At 41.4% G+C, this 17,594-nt stretch overlaps 1 protein-coding gene across 1 annotated transcript in view; it reads right to left on the bottom strand.

The window, feature by feature from the left end:
• AFF3 (AF4/FMR2 family member 3) overlaps nucleotides 1–17,594 on the bottom strand; it is a 580,919-nt gene that overhangs the window by 208,244 nt on the left and 355,081 nt on the right. The window contains exons 8-9 of the mRNA XM_025354195.1: nucleotides 12,034–12,114; nucleotides 1,801–1,837 (exon numbers count right to left, since the gene is read on the bottom strand). Coding sequence (XP_025209980.1) covers nucleotides 1,801–1,837; nucleotides 12,034–12,114 — 118 coding nt within the window. The remainder of the gene's footprint in view (nucleotides 1–1,800; nucleotides 1,838–12,033; nucleotides 12,115–17,594) is intronic.

The following is a 17,594-nucleotide window of genomic DNA, read 5'->3' as shown; positions in this document are numbered from 1 at the left end:
AAAAAAAAAAAAAAAAAAAAAAGAAAAAGAAATTAAAAAAAAACCCCTTATTCCTAGAAAAGAAAAAACTAATCAAAAACTTTTCCTGGACAATGAAATGCCAGAGGGTTTTATATCACACAGGGATAGTACCACATCATGTCCCATAGAAGAACAGTCCATTTTTATATAATCTAAATTGCAGTGACTATTACGCATGCCATAAAAATATGCCAGATGCACACAGAAATCACAGCAGATAGTCCTCGGACAAGAATTCAATCTCACGGTGAAGTGATGGCAGCAGCTTTCCGGGAATCAACATAGTGGGATGAAAAGTTTGTGTCTTTGGGGCAGAGAGCTCTGAATTCAAATTCTAGCTGTCATTTTTTTTAGCGCAGTGTCTAAGAAATGACTGGGTTTTAGCCTCAGAATCTAATTTTCTTTATGTGTAAAATTGAGATCCTAATGCCTCGCTCATGCAGCTATCGTGACGATTAAGTGAAATACCGTAAGTCAGGACGCTAGCACAGAACAGACACTCAGCAGGAATTTCTTTTGCTGTTCTGTCTGTCAAAAGTGCCAAGCTGGCAGAAGGTACATGTATTCATCTATGGGATCTTCCATTTACTCTGAACGTTTAAATTCAACGGTGAGACACAGTGAGGAAAGCAAGGACAACTCTTCAAGACATTCTAGTCTGTGGTATGCGATGCTGATGCCTGTATACCACCACATGGACTTAACCAGGATTTCTTCTGATCTCTTTTCTTAGAATTAAATTCATCATTTTCTTCAGATTTCATGTCTTTTGGCATTTTGCCTCATCGCTGATGCCTGTGCCCACAGCAAATCCCAACGGTGGGTTGGATAATTAAGAGATATTGCCTCCACACTACTATGCCATCACCCCCTCCACTGGCCTTTCTCTAGCTGTGCATGAAAATTCTGCTGCTTCCCAGTGCATTTCCCAGAACATCTTTTTTTCTCCAGCCCATTTGTCTCACAGACGCCCAGTGGTTGAGTCTCAGTTCCACAGAGAGATCTACAGCTCAGAGGATGTTCAGTCTTCAAATGCAGCTTTGTAATTGGCAAGGGGTGCTCTCAGCTTGCTGGCTGGTCGTGAAACTAACAAAGCCCAGTCTTTGTGAGTGTGCTTTTAGGACACAGGGTCACTTATGCATTTTTAATGCTCAAGACAACGTTAATACCAATTCGTAGTGCCAAAGAAGAGAATTAAAACACGACTTCATGGAATGATAACATCCTCTCTTTGACCAAAAAGCCCATGTGTTTTATTAGCCACCAATTCAATAAGGAAACTGCTTCTTAGATAGTTGAGTCTGTCTATTTCTGGAAGAGGGGACAGTACACATACCCAGCTGGTTGTGATTTTTCTTCATGGATTCTAAGGTCATCTATCTGAAGGTCTACTGATTGGTTTTCTTTGCCCACTCATTTTCCTTTAATTCAGACAACCAATTATGTGCCTTTTAAGTTTTTTTCTCCCTCCACATATTCTAGGAACAGCCATAATAAAGCACGATATTCCCTTTTCTTGGGATGGCTTTGGAATTCACTGTTTTCTGTTTTGGCCCTCCTTTCCTTGAATATGTGCACTCAAGGTCATCTTGAGTGACCTTTAATGATAAATCTTATCATTCATTCGGGCAGCACTTGAACAAATGGCCCCTTTCCCCAGTTTTTCAGTGCATTTCTTTGAAACCTACCATCCACTGCGTGCTCATCTACCCGCCCCCTCTGCCCTCTGCCCCTGCCCCCTGCTCCCCATATGAAACTCCATAGTGAAGTCTTTCTTACTTGGATTATTGTGTCCAGAAGATACAAGCTGAGAGTCCTGAAAGAACAAGAAACATCAATTAATTTTCTTATTGTGACTTTCAAAACCCAAGTTAACCATGAGATCATGTTTAAAACCGGTCATTCAGAACTGATTCATCGCTCTCAATCTCTATCAGCTACTTCAGCGAGAAACATGGACATGAAGGTGGACATGTACATGTTAAGCAGTTCTGGGAATACACTTCACAATCATTTTTCTTTTGTATTAATGACTTTCTGTTTATTGAGGTGAAGTTCATGTAACATAAAATTAACCATTCTAAAGTGAACAATTCAGTGGCACTTGGTACATTCATAAGGTTGTGCAACCACTACCTCTATCTAGTTACAAAATATTCCCATCACTCTGAAGTAAAATCCGTTACCCATTAGGCAGGGTCTCCCCATACCCCTGCCCCCCAACCCCCCGTGCCCCCAGCCCCTCACAACCACCAATTTCCATCTGTCTCTTGGATTTATCTATTCTGGATATTTCATATAAATGGAATCATGCAATACGTGGCCTTTGTGATTGACTTCTTTTACTTAACATAACGTTTCTGAGGTTCATCCACCCTGTAGCATATATCAGTACTTCATTCTTTTTTATGGCTGAATAATATTGCATTGCATGGATATACAACAATGTGTTTAGCCATTCATCTGTTAATAGGTATTTGGGCTGTTTCTACCTTTTGGATATTGTAAATAGCACTGCCATGAATATGCAGGTATGTACACTAGTTCGAGTCCATGTTTTCAATCCTTTTGTGTATACACTTAGAAGCAGAATTTCTGGGTTATATAATAACTCTATGTTAAACTTTTTAAGGAACTGCCAAGCGATTTTCCACAGCAGTGAAACCATTTTGCAATCCAACAATGTCTGAGGGTTCCAATGTATCTACATCCTTGCCAATGCTTGTTGTTTTCCATTAAAAAATTATAGCTATCCTTGTGTGTATGAAGTGGTATCTCAACATAGTTTTCATTTGTATTTCCCTAATAACTAATGATGCTGAGCATCTTTTCATGTGTTTGTTGGTCATTTGCACATCTTTGGAGAAGTATCTATTCAAATCCTTTGCCATTTTTTAATTGGTTTGTCTTTCTGTTGTTGAGTTGAATGAGTTCTTGATATAGTTTGGATACGAGACTGTTACCAGATTTATGATTTGCAGTATTTTCTCCCATCCTGTCAATTATCTTTTCATTTTATCAATAATGTTCTTTGACGCACAAAAGTTCTAAATTTTCTAAATTTAAAATTCTAAAAATTTTCAATAAAGTTTAATTTACCTAATTTTTCCTTTGTTGCTCATGCTTTTGGTGTCATAGCTAAGGTCCATTGCCAAATCCAAGGTCACGAAGATTTAAACCTACGTTTTCCTTCCCGATACTTATGGTTTGGGTTCTTATACTCATGCCACTGACCTATTATCATATTGACTTTTAATCTAACTTTTCTTTGAATGAACCCTTCCTTCTACCCATTTCCTGTAGATGGGTTTGACAATCATCCCACCAGTAACAGTCTATTAAACATCAACTGCTGTCAATCTCACAATGGTGGATAAAAAGATTAGAATGGTATCTACTTATCTGCAGTGGAATAAAGCCAGTACTACACAGTATTTTAAGTTTAGCTATTGCTCAGGTTGAATTTGATTTTACTTGCATTAAAACAAAATATTAAAATCTGTTTTGAGGATTTACATCCTCTTTCTTTGCAAAATTCTCATTTAATAGAAAACAAACCACACACCATATGTTCTTATAAGTGGGAGTTAAGCTATGGGTATGCAAAGGCACACAGTGTGATATGATGAACTATGGAGGTTCAGAAGTGGGAGGATAGGAGTGGGACATGGGATAAAAACTACATACTGGGTACAATGTACACTACTTGGGTGATGGGTACACTAAACTCTCAGACTTCACTGCTATACAATTTACCCATGTAACCAAAAACCACTTGTACCTCAAAAGCTATTAAAATTAATAAAACTTTAAAATATGAAAGACTTATAAAAGAATGAGTGAAGAGGAATGTAAAAAAAAAAAAAAAAGTAGCAGGACATAAAATCCAGAAAAACTCCTTTAAAATTCCAGCACATGGAACAAAAATCCATTGAAATTGAATGAACTTCTATTACATGGCTTAACGTATTTTACCAGAATTTTGTTCCATGAGTATAGGTTGTTATGGGGTAAGGGGTGTCATTTGATGTGACTTGCGTTATACTCAAATCCAAGTACTAATGTCTGCTTTAAAAAGAAATTCTACTGAAACGGTATAAAATGAGCCAGTCTGGTGGGCAGAGGCTGGGTAGGAAAATGGAGATGGGAAGGGATTCCCGCTCTATTAAACAGCCTGAGTCATATGCAGATGCCCAATAAACCTCTTTCAATTATGGTAATAATGAACTATTCATCTGAAGAAAAAGAACAAGCTCAACTCTCACCCTGAGATTCAGTTTTTGGAAATTATTATATGAAGATGAAATATCGTTCCTGAAATGGACTAAAATATCATCTGTAAGGATGATTTTGGCCTATTTTGGATAGATGCTGTCACTGAGAAGACATCCACAATTAAATCCTCCACGTAGATTGGTATGTTTTCCTTCTCTTCAAGGGAATTTAAGAGTTTGTATCTGGACATGAGTTAGTTTTAGCTTTGGCATGTGAAAAATACTGTGAGTCCCATTTAGTTAACTCCTCTGTGCTGTCTGTAGATCTGGGCCATTGGGAGGCATCTGTACTAGGGAGGGGAATTACTCACACACCATCAAATGGACAAGAATGGTAATTGACATAGTTTCCAGCATTAAGTTCATTTAAAAAAAAAAAAAGGAAAAAAAGAACAGAATTTTTTCTAAGACCGTTAACACAAAATAGAATTATTTTATTTATTTATCGATTTATTTATTTAGAGATGGAGTTTTGCTCTTGTTGCCCAAGCTGGAGTGCAATGGCGTGATCTCAGTTCACTGCAGCCTCCGCTTCCCAGGTTCAAGCAATTCTCTTGCCTCAGCCTCCCGCGTAGCTGGGATTACAGGCGCCCGCCACCAGACCCTGCTAATTTTTTGAATTTTTAGGAGAGATGGGGTTTTGCCATGTCGGCCAGGCGGGTCTCGAACTCTTGGCCTCAGGTGATCCACCTGCCTTGGCCTCCCAAAGTACTGGGATTACAGGCATGAGCCACTGCGCCCGGCATATTTTATTTATTTTTTAGACACAGGGCCTCGTTCTGTTACCCAGTTTGGAGGGAAGTGGCACGATCATGGCTCACTGCAGCCTCAAACTCCTAGGCTCAAGCGATCCTCCTGCCTTCGTAGCTGGTACTACAGGCACGTGCCACCATGCCCACCTAAAATTTTTAATTTCTTGGTGTGTCCTAAAACCCACAGGATGATTGTTGATCACCGACTCTTCAGCAAAGAACCAGAGATGAGCTTATAGATGACCTGAATTAGGATGACAAACCGTAAGATCATGTATCTCATAGATAGTAAACTTTAAATTCTAACTAAAACACCTGTGTAATTAATAACCGTTATTATTTCTGTTTTGTGCGATAGGGAGTGAAGAGAGACTTCAAAACGGTGGAAGTAACTGCTGTAAAAAAAATCTCTGTGGAAGTCTTGTGCAGGAGAGGCGAGAATAAAATCAAGACTTTGTCCCTAATATATACTCTCACGTTGCCTGCTGATGTTTTCTTGGTGGTACACTGAAACAACTGTGAATGCAAAAGTAATGGCTATAACCTCAGTGTTCTAAACGGTGCCATTCTGTGGGTACAAACGTCATATTAGCATTCTTACTGGCATTTGGCCAGCCTGCTTGTGGAGGGGTCAGCTACCTTACCAGGCCACTCCTACCTTTTAGGTCCTCTTATCAGACACCCTGATAAGGTGTCTGCTGGCAAACCTCGGGTCCTGGGGCTGCTGCTTTTGAAGGAGGACTGTTCTTCCCAGCCAGCTACAGAACCCCAGGGGGCCCCACAGGCTATGCAGATCCTTCATTCTTCATGGAGCCGGAGCAAGGCTGGGTCCAGAACAGAGGGAGAGCAAAGCTCCTTTCTCCAAAGGGACCACACACTGAAGTGCTTTCCATTTTTGTGTCTCCTGCCACCCCATCCAGAGACCCACATATGTGTAGCTTCTGTCTCACCCGCCTTCTCTCCCTTTGCAAATGTCTTCTGTAGGTAGGTGCCTGGGGAGGTCCAGCCCCATCTGTGCATTGGTATTGTCCTCCTCTGGGAGCACTCTACTAGGCCTGCAAGATTCTCTACTAAGCTTTTTAAGGGTTACAGAAGTGAGTCCAGCAAGTTAGGAGTGGAGGTGACATGTGTACAAACCATTAGAACCCAGGGCTGAAAGTGATGTGGTGACTGTCACTCCCAATACTTCCAGCTGTGTATCCTGTTCTGATCTCCTCCCCCTCGAATGCTCATCCTGCTGCCTTCTGTTTCCTGCCTGGCAAACTTCATTCTTCCTTCGAGGCGCTGCACAGGTAAACTCAAGGGTTACCCTGTGCTTTGAAATCTTCTTGACTCTAATGTTTTTGCTACCCTGCGTCATACTTCCATTACAGTAATTATTTTTTCAACAATGACTTTTGTTTTAAAGAAGTATGTGACAGAACACAAACTGCACATATTTAAAGTATACAATTTGATAACAAGTCTCATACGAGGAAGGCTACCTTTATTACTTTCTTGACCCAAGGATGGCTGTGTAACACCTATTCATGGAAGAAAATTTAGCAGAACAGGAAAGTATAAAAAGGTTGCCTGTCATCCCGTATCAGGACATTTTCAAGGTTAATCTGCTGCTTTTGATTTTGTTAGCGTTGCTCAACAGATGTGTGTCATTCTGGGGGTCAAGTGCATAGAGGGAAAGCTACCCCCGATACCTGGAAGAATATCTACAGATGGGAATTAATTTTTCTCCATCATTAAATCCTAAAGTCCCAAAACCAAAACTATTTTTGGTACATGGGAATCCTAAAACTCCTTTACATGTGGTATTTAGCTGCGAAGTTTATACAAATCATCTTGCTGAAGGCAGAAATAACCAGGTATCCTGGTATCTGAGAAAACCCTTCAATGAAATACTAAGATAAATATCATATTTCATTAAATGTAACAAGCCATCCAAATCATATGAGGCTGCGTTATCTCATGTACTACCAACTGCTGCCAATTAATTGGAAGATGTCATCGACTGTAAAACAAATCCTGATTTTAGGGACCTTAAAACGTAAACAAAAAAAAAATGCACCTTAGGTCAATGAAATACAGAAGTTCTTTAGCCATGTTTCTGATGCAGGACAGTCTATTATGATGGCATTACTTAAAAATGGCTTTTTGAAACCACTTGGGAATGGCTCCACCCCTCATACCTCTCTTACCCTATCAGTCCATTGCTGGAACTACAAAAGGCAAGAAATGGAAATATATCTCCTTATATTTCCAGAACCCCATGGAAAGCTAATTATGGTAGGAAAAATTACCATCTGATTTCGCTGGGTCTGCCTTCACACTCACTCTTAACTTGATAAAGCTCAAACAATTGAAATAATTTGTTTTACAATTAATTTAAATGCTTATTTTGAGGTAATGCTAAACATGGAGTTTTAATGCACAGAATTTTGTGGTAGTTTTTGAAGCACACTAGCATCCCAAAGAAGGAGATGCATAACAAACTTTCCAACTTCAAAGTACTCTCCCTTCACGCTTGCTGGCTTTCATTCTCATTGTGATAGGTGAAGAGAAAGGTAACAGGAGTCTCAATTCTGTAAAGATGCTAGAATTCTTCTGTATAATGCTTTAAAAATCAATCAGCAAAAACAGTTTCAGGGCCAGGCACGGTGGCTCACGTCTGTAATCCCAGAACTTTGGGAGGCTGAGGCAGGCGGATCACTTGAGGTTAGAAGTTTGAGACCAGCCTGGCCAACATGGTGAAATCCCGTCTCTATTAAAAATACAAAAATTAGTTGGGCGTGGTTGTGGGTGCCTGTAATCTCAGCTACTAGGGAGGCTGAGGCATGAGAATTGCTTGAATCTGGGAGGCGGAGGTTGCAGTGAGCCAAGATCACACCACTGCACTTCAGCCTGGGCGACAGAGGCTGTCTCAAAAAAAAAAAAAAAAAAAACTGTCTCAAAAAAAAAAAAAAAAAGAAAAAAATGAAGTTTCAGGCCATGTCTGAACCCTCCAGATACAGCATCCATGACCACGTGAATGCTTGAAAAATGGCCTTAGCTTTGGACATCCACTTTCTTGAGGGTAGTAAATGCCCTACAATTTTGATTTCTTTATTTGCATTTCAAAATGTATGAGATTGCTGCAGAAATGAAAGGAAAAAAGCAAAGCAAATACATTTTCTTCTCTCTTGGTTGAAATACCCGATAATGGCAGCCAATTTAAAGGAGTCATGGATTCTTTTCTTTACCAAATTCAATTACTTTTGAGATTTGAAGAACGAGGCAGAAATGTCTGGTGGTGTTTGTCTAGGGAATTGCGACTCCAAATTAAGTCCTCAGAGGATAGAAAATAGCCAAGTTCATTATAAATTGACTTTATTATATATGATATCCTTCAATACCCAGACAAAATGAGGAAATTCTAGGAAGTATTCAGCTAACTAATTTAGTGGTACTGGGAACTCAGAACCCACAGTTAAATCGACTTTTCTGGTGAGGTCAAATTGCCCCCTCAATCTTAATAAGGGCTCAATTCTATTGTTGATTAGTCATTTCGGAGATTCTGCACCTCAAATTCCAAAAACAGTTTCAGCTCCTACACACTAGAAATGGTGAACATCTCAAAGGTTAACTGTCTCATTCATGAACTGCAAGGGCCAGCTGTCAGAATATAAAATTTGGTGAGATCCAGGTTCAAAGAGGTGTACTCTGTGTGAAAATTAGTAACACTCTTGGTTATAGGCAGAATGATGCCACCCCCAAAGATGTCTGTGCTCTAAGTCCCAGAACCTGTGAGGATGTTACCTCCCATGGAAAAAGAGACTTTGCAAATGTGATTAATGATTTGGAGATGGGAGATCATCGGGGCAGGGCCAATGTAATCACAAGGGTCTTTATAAGGGAAAGAAGGAGGCGGGAGAGTCCGAGAAGGAGACGTGAGAAGGGGAAGAGGTAAGTGGAGGTCATACTGATGTGAACCATGAGCCACGGACAGGGGGAGCCTCTAGACACTGGGAACAGCAAGAAAATAAATCCTTCCCTAGTGCCTGCAGTATGATTGCAGCTCTGCTGACACCTTGATTTTAGCTCAGTGACACAGATTTCAGACTTCTGACCACCAGAAGTATAAGACAATGAGTGTTGTCTGAAGTCACTAAGTTTGTGGCAATTTGTTATAATAGAAATAGGAAACTCACGTAGTCTTTTTTCATTTGTACAAGATAAATTATCAGTATTCATAGTGAACTTTTTGAAAAAAGGCATTATTAAAATCTGCAATGTTCCTACACTTTGTAAAATCACTTATTCTTTTTCCTGGACAAGGCAAAAACATCTAGAGATGAAACAGCTCCATGTAAATCCTATAGTGGTCCTAAATAAGACACTTTTCTTTTCATTTAAATTTGAACTTCTGTGCCCTACCTGATAGATAATAATGTATTTTTGAGTGAAAAATAAAACACTTCTTATTTTCATTATTATTAATATTTTTTGACACGTAGTTTCGCTCTTGTTGCCCAGGTTGGAGTGCAGTGGCAGGATCTCAGCTCGCTGCAACCTCCACCTCCCAGGTTCAAGCGATCCTCCTGCCTCAGGCTCTTGAGTAGCTGGGATTGTAAGTGTGAACCACCACACCTGGCTGATTTTTGTATTTTTGGTAGAGACAGGGTTTCACCATGTTGGCCAGGCTGGTCTCGAACACTGACCTCAGGTGATCCGCCCATCTCCCAGAGTGCTGGGATTACAGGCATGAGCTGCGCCCAGCCTATTTTCTGTCTTTAAAATACAAAATTTTAACTATAGTCATGTTTCTGTGCATGAGGATCTCCAGAACTTATTTATCTTGCATAAATGACACTTTGTATCTTTGACTAACACTCCCATTGTCCCCTCCCCAGCCCCTAGCAACCGTCATTCTCCTCACTGCTTCTGTGTCGATTTTAGATTCTACATATAGGTAATGACATATAGTACCTGGCTTTCTGTGTCTGGCTTAGTTCACGCAGTACAATGCCTATGCTATGTGTGTGTGTACACATACGTGTGTATATGAATAATATATGATGTATCAGAAATGTGACTATAGTTAACCATAAGGGTAGATCTTTAGAAATTTGCTAGGGGGTAATGTTCTCATCACCATAAAAAGAAAAGAAAATGGTAACTATGTGAGGTTATTGATATATTAATTAGCTTGATTGTGGTGATTATTTCACAATATCAAAACATCAAGTTGTTTACCTTAAATATATACATTTTTTGTCAATTATACCTCAATTGAGCTAAAAAATGAAATTTTTGTACTAATGATTTAAAGTCTCAATTTGACCTCAGAAATCATTACTTGCACTTAAGTATCTACATGAAACAAAACAGAACAAACTGGCACAATATGTTTGGAAAAGTCACAACCAACTATGCTTTTGTATGTGCCCAATTAGATAAAAAGTTGTACTTATACCATGATACCTACACGTAACAAAAATGTCCATGATTCTATTTTGGGTCTGAATTATTTTGGCTAGATTATACACAAAGATTGTAAGCACCGTGCATTTTATTCTAAGGATGGCAGGATGCCACTGGAAGTACATACTGAATAAACTGTTCAGCTAAATTCCCCTGTACTGAATGAAAGGGCTAGAAGCCTGAAAACTTCATTTTGTATGGCAAATTCAAACAAAATATTTTGTTGCTGTTTTGAAGAATGAAGAAAATCTCTATATATTCACTTGAAAAGGTCTTCAAATACATTTTATTGTAAGAAAAATCAACTCTTAGAATGGACTTTATCTTTGTGATAACAGCAATGAACAATTCTTTCAATAATTCACCTTAGAAAGCGGTGATATTGATATTTATTTTTTTGTTTGTTTGTTTTTGAAACACAGTCTCCATCTGTTGCCCAAGCTGGAGTGCAGTGGCACAATCTCAGCTCACTGCAAGCTCCACCTCTCAGGTTGAAGTGATTCTCCTGCCTTCAGCCTCTCGAGTAGCTGCGATTACAGGCATGTACCACCATGCCTGGCTAATTTTGTATTTTTAGTAGACATAGGGTTTCACCATGTTGGCCAGGCTAGTCTTGAACTCCTGACCTCAACTGAGCCACCTGCTTTGGCCTCCCAAAGTGCTGGGATTATAGGAATGAGCCAGCATGCCCAACCAGAAAGCTGTGATATTGATATTGATAATGATACATATTGTTGGAAAAAATCAACTTTTGGAAAAAGTACTTTTAGTACCATACAACTTAGGAATTGGAAAAATTGCACATGTATATATGTGCCTGTAATGCACAGGGAAAATGACTGAAATGGCACATAAACTCTTGATAGTAATCTGTGGGTAGGGAAATAATCTCTGGCTTGGAGTGCCAGGGATGTTGAGATTTTGGTCTCTTCCCATTTATATAATTTGATCCTTTATAATAAGTATGTAGTATGTGTCAGTTATTCAAATCAAAGAAAGTCTATTACACTCGTGATTACAGTCATTTATTCTGTGGCCAATTTTTTGGTGTGCTTTTCCTGAGAAAATATAGATACCTCTTTTTAAGTCCTAGAAAATATCTTAAGCTTTAAAAAAGATATTCAGGGAAATTAAATACCACATGTCTTCAACACTAAGACACTGATTTTAAGATACATCATGAATTTAATAACAGCTTTTCAGAAAAATCCAGGACATACAATTTTATACATCACATTGAATGTTTAAAATGATTATAAGATGCATTTCAACTTCACAAATGTTTTTTAGATAAAATGATAATTACAATAGTATCACATTTTGCAGAGAAGTGTAGGTAAGTAAGATTGGAGGCTTGATTCTCCCCCTTTCATAAATGATTACAGATGTGCTTGCAAATTGTTAAGAATCAGATTCACGTGCCTCTGGCAGGAATACTTACAGGAGAAAAGACAATCACGGGTAAACCCACTGCCCACTAGAAATGCCTGCATGAGTAAAGCATATTCCTCCCGAGGGGTACAAGATCTCACCTTATTTGGAAACGGAAATTTGGTTGGTTCCACTTTGCCAGGTGCTTGAATAGCAGAAAGTGGTGGAAGCCAGGTCATCTCCTAAAGCATGGGAGAAAAAACAAACACTATTATGATACAGACAGTATCCAGAATCAGCGATACGTAAAGCGGCTGTACAAGCGGGCCTTCATAAGGCAGGGAAGGGGTAAGAAATGTACAAAGGCTGAAAGAATAAAAAAAAAAAGATGTGAAATCCACTTTTAGGATTTCATTTCCTAATTTTACCAATTCTTGATTCCTTGGCTCTCCCCATGCTCCCTTTATACCTTAAAAAGGCTTGCAAGGCTGTCCTATTTTCACTTCATTTAAAGCGCCGAGTAAAGGGACAATCTAGTAGCAAAATTTCTATGGAAAACGCCACATGAAGGGGACTTGGACTTGATCCCACAAAATTCACAGGGTGTCTCCAAAGGAATGCATCAGGTACTTTTAACTTTATGGATCTTTATTAGAGGAGTTATTTATACAATTAGAAATAAAGTATCAGTTCTCAATCAGGCCCACACATCACTGTGGTCTTCAGAAAAATGTCATTCACAGAGAGTGAAGAAACCAATCACGCCTATGAAATAGAGAGAGAGAATGGTGTCATGTCTTACAACACGGTAGTAAGAACACAACATAAGCTTAACATGGAATAATTTCTCGTACACTTTTTGGCACATTTTCTCTAAGCCTTGGGAGAGGGAAAGAAGAGCTGTTTTATTCACTTCCAGTATTCACCTTCAGTTTCATCTCCGGAAAAGAGCTCCAATCAATAAATGACTACAGAATTATATTGATTTCTGATGACCAGGACACCAACTTGGCATTTATAAATTGGATCTGAACCCTATTTTTTTTTTTTTTTGAGATGGAGTCTCACTCTGTCACCCAAGCTGGAGTGCAGTGGTGCGATCTGGCTCACTGCAACCTCCGCCTCCCAGGTTCAAGTGATTCTCCTGCCTCAGCCTCCTGCGTAGCTGGGATTACAGGTGCCCACCACAATGCCTGGTTAATTTTTGTATTTTCAGTAGAGACAGCGTTTCACCACGTTGGCGAGGCTGGTCTCGAACTCCTGACCTCGGGCGATCAGCCCACCTCGGGCTCCCAAAGTGCTGGGTATACAGACATAAGCCACTGGGCCCGACAGAACCCTATTTCTTGATCTGCCTGCACTTCCAAACCTAAGCAAGCACAGAAGCAGTGGTCGATCCATTTTCAGAAAAGTGAGAAGTTCTCTCTCTTGAGGTGAGGACATTTCCTTACCTCCCTTTGGCGGGTGGGTGTTGAAAAGGGATCCTGTCAGGCTTTCGGAACGAAAGAGCTCTTGGGAACGGTCGTGCGCCTTCTTTTCTCGGGTCATTCACCTCCCCCAGCACCTCAGATAATGCAGAACCCACACAGGAAGCCGTGGGAGGGCGAGTGTGTTCAAAGCCATGCGGGAAGGATTTACGGACCCGATATCATCTCTCTCACACCACGACACGTGACACAGGCAGTAGGTGGGTCAGGCACATAACGCATTCCAGGTGTCCCTTCTCCATTCTGCCGTTACCAACGCTCCCCCAGGAAAGCAAAGGCAGATCCAGTGACCCTTTAAAACGTCCCTCTCTCCTCCCATCTCTGCCCTGCTGGTGCCTTGGTCTCCCTCTGAGGAGGCTGAGAAGCAGGACTGTCAAGTTTGTGTCCACAGTGGCATATTTGTCCATAGAGTCAAGGAACTATTCGTCATTCTCAGAGTTGGGCCACCTCGTCTAGGACCTGGTGAATTCTTTTTTTTTTTTTTTTTTTGAGACGGAGTCTCGCTCTGTCGCCCAGGCTGGAGTGCAGTGGCGCGATCTCGGCTCACTGCAAGCTCCGCCTCCCGGGTTCATGCCATTCTCCTGCCTCAGCCTCCCGAATAGCTGGGACTACAGGCGCCCACAACCGCGCCCAGCTAATTTTTTTTTGTATTTTTAGTAGAGACGGGGTTTCACCGTGGTCTCGATCTCCTGACCTTGTGATCCGCCCGCCTCGGCCTCCCAAAGTGCTGGGATTACAGGCGTGAGCCACCGCGCCCGGCCGGACCTGGTGAATTCTTACCCAGAGTGTCGCTACCCAATTAAGAAAGCCATAAAGACAGAAGTGGATTTTCTACACCTCGGCTCTCCCATAGGGCCATCTCTCCTCTATAAGGTTTCTGATTTTCTTCTTCCATTTTCAACACTGGAGAGGATACGTGTTTTGGCTATAAGTGGCCTCAAAGCTTTTGTAGAGAAATTACTCATCAATTACAAACAATTAAACCAATCGTCCTTTTCCTTTTCTGTTGACTGTCTGATGTGTTCCTGAGTCCATCCCACTGCTAATCAGCCACTCCATAGCTGCCTTTGCAATCACTCTTTTGCTTACACAGTTTACACCGTAAGATCCTCAGGGGCCAACATTGCGAAGTACAAACTAATTACTCATGATTAAACATCAGACTTACACATACCACCCCGGTATGTCTATGTTAACTTTGCATACAGACTCCCTCTGTGTATCAGAATGCCTCACATTTGTGCAATTTGTCTCCGAGTGTAGCGAAAATCCAAAAAGATAAACTATTATTTCAGTGTGTTCTCCAGCAACTCAGGAATAAAAAAAATGAAAAGTCCATAAAAAAAAAAATAAGTAACAGTACTTTCAAAAGAACACTTCCTAGACCAACAGCTTCTTACAACTGACACTTTCAGGTTCAAATCTGTTTAATACACTGTTTATCCAAGAGTGGAAGAGCAGACAAACTTTGAGATACCATTGAGCTGTGATTCTTTTATTTTTTTCAGACGGAGTCTCGCTCTGTCGCCCAGGCTGGAGTGCAGTGGCGCGATCTCGGCTCACTGCAAGCTCCGCCTCCCGGGTTCACGCCATTCTCCTGCCTCAGCCTCCCAGAAGCTGGGACTACAGGTAACCGCCGCCACACCCGGCTAATTTTTTTTGTATTTTTAGTAGAGACAGGGTTTCACCGTGTTTGCCAAGATGGTCTTGATCTCCTGACCTCGTGATCTGCCCGCCTCGGCCTCCCAAAGTGCTGGGATTACAGGCGTGAGCCACCGCGCCTGGCTGAGTTGTGATTCTTTAGGGCAGAAACCGTCCTCCTGATCTTTGTATCTTAATTGCAGTCCATCCCTGAGCACCCACACGTTCCCTGCATGAACATTTCCTGAAAACTCACCCTTGGCAGGTACTATGACCATGTCTTATGTACACAAAGTGCTCAGTTCAGCATCTACTGAATTTGAAAGTTAGGGTGTCGATTCTGGCTGTGTCTATCATCAGTCTTTCTTCTCTAATTCCAGCTATGCTTGTAATCAATCTTTCCATTTCTTTCTTCCTGCCCTCCAACTCACCTGTTCATCCATCCAGTAACCACCCAACCTCAAAAGCAATTTCCACAGAAGGCAGATGACACATTCTCTTAGCTTGCTGACCTCATGCAAATACCCCTTCTCCTTTGAAGCTCTCGCCAGGTGGTTTTGGACCCTCACTAAAGACGCACTAAAGATGAGCTGCATGTTTCTCTGTCCACTCCACCCTTTTAAATCAGACTAATGGCTCCCTCCAAAATTGCCTCCTGCCCTCCCTGCCTTCATGATAGCTTCCTATTGGTTTTTTTTTTGTTGTTGTGAGATGGAGTTTTGCTCTTGTCCAGGCTGGAGTGCAATGGTGTGATCTTGGCTCACCGCAACCTCCGCCTCCCGGTTCAAGCGATTCTCCTGACTCAGCCTCCCGAGTAGCTGGGATGACAGGCATGCATCACCACACCTGGCTAATTTTGTATTTTTAGTAGAGACGGGGTTTCTCCATGTTGGTCAGGCTGGTCTCGAACTCCTGACCTCAGGTGATCTGCCTGCCTCAGACTCCCAAAGTGCTAGGATTACAGGCGTGAGCCACTACACCCGGCCCCTATTGGTTTTTAAAGGCAACTGGGCAATCCTGTGGGTACCCCCAAGCATTTCACTTCACCTTCTCGACATGTTCTTCTTTTGAGTCCATCTCTGCTTCCCTCAAATTTTTGGCTTCACAACCCTGACTTTTACTCTGACCTTTGGACTTTGTCTTGAAGATTCGGAATCTTGGCTTTTCCTAGTCGACTCTGAGCCAGCTCATTCCAGGGAATCTCCAAGCCCTGTTTCTCATCAGGTAAAAATTGGCATATTAAATTACTCTTGAAATTTAGCATCCAACACCAGCCATCTCGCAAACATCTTAGCTGGCTTCTCCTACACAAGGGGAGAATCACTGGTAGGTCCATATACATCTGGATCAAGCCCTCATGTCTCCAATTCTGGATCAAGCTCCCATTCTGGCTTCTCTGATTCTGTGATTGGGCTCCTTAGGAAAAGGTAACGGTGCACAATGGTGGGATACAGAAGCAGGACACTGACCTCTCTAAACTTGAGCCCTCCTTTCCTTCTCCTTTGAGGCTCTCACCAGGTGGTTCTGGATCCTCACTAAAGATGAGCTGCATCTTTCTTTGTCCATTCCACACCTTTAAATCAGCCTAATGGCTCCCTCCAAAATCACCTCCTGCCCTACCTACCTTCCTATCTTTCTATTGGTTTTTAAAGGCAATTGCGCAATCTGGTGGTGGCTTGGGCCATGTGGCTTGGGCAGTCCTTGCATTCATTCCTAGTCCGTTCCTTTTTCTGAGTTCCTCGGACACTCTTTCCACATTGGTGATTTTTCTTGAGCCTCACTTTGATCCCTGCTTTCTCACAACAGGTGACCTTGCCTCCTATGGCAGTGAATAAACAAAGGTTCTTAAGTGTAAATGTTTCCCAAGGGCATTCATGCCTGACCCTGTTGCCTTCCCTCTGGTCTGACTCGAAGAGGCGTGAGTTCCAAGCTGATGCCTGCCTGGGCCCTCTGTCTGTTTCTCTGTCTTGGGGATCTAGTTCCATCAGCATCGCACTGGTACGGCTTTAATGTCAATCTTTCCTTCTCCACTGGCTTCTTCCCCTAAGACTGACAAATGATCTCAGGCCTCAGCCCTTCCTGACCCTGTATTCCTCCTCCAGCTGCTCTTCATTTCTCTATTTCTCTTGATAGCTAACATTCTCAAAGAAGTCTTTATACTTGCTGTCTTGACATCCTCGTCTACCATTTCTATTTTTGACTTAAGATTTTTTGTTGCAGATTATACACATAGGAGTCCATATAATATTGTGCATGTGTGTGTGTAAGCTAAGATTAATGAAACGAATACCTGTGAACTCATGACCCACCTTCATATTTCCAAGACCTTAGTAACCATTTTCAATAGAAGCAGCCCTTACATAAGCCCTTCTGTTGTCAAGGTCATTGGATGTCCTTGAATGCTCATTTCCTCCTGACTCTCTTCCCCCCGGCTCCCATGCTGTCCTCCTAGCCCAGCTCCACTCTTGGAGATCTCATGCTCATTCGTTTTTGCTGAAACTTCTTTTCTTTCACTGTTCCTTGGTGTTTTGTGTTCAGCCTTCCTCTCACTACCCTTCTTTCCCTTGCTGATCTTGCTACTGTGACTTTAAAAA

Source organism: Theropithecus gelada, chromosome 13 (assembly GCF_003255815.1).
Source record: "Theropithecus gelada isolate Dixy chromosome 13, Tgel_1.0, whole genome shotgun sequence".
NCBI classification, from domain to species: domain Eukaryota; kingdom Metazoa; phylum Chordata; class Mammalia; order Primates; family Cercopithecidae; genus Theropithecus; species Theropithecus gelada.
Note: the sequence above shows the minus strand (reverse complement) of the source record. Positions and strands in the feature narration are given on the sequence as shown.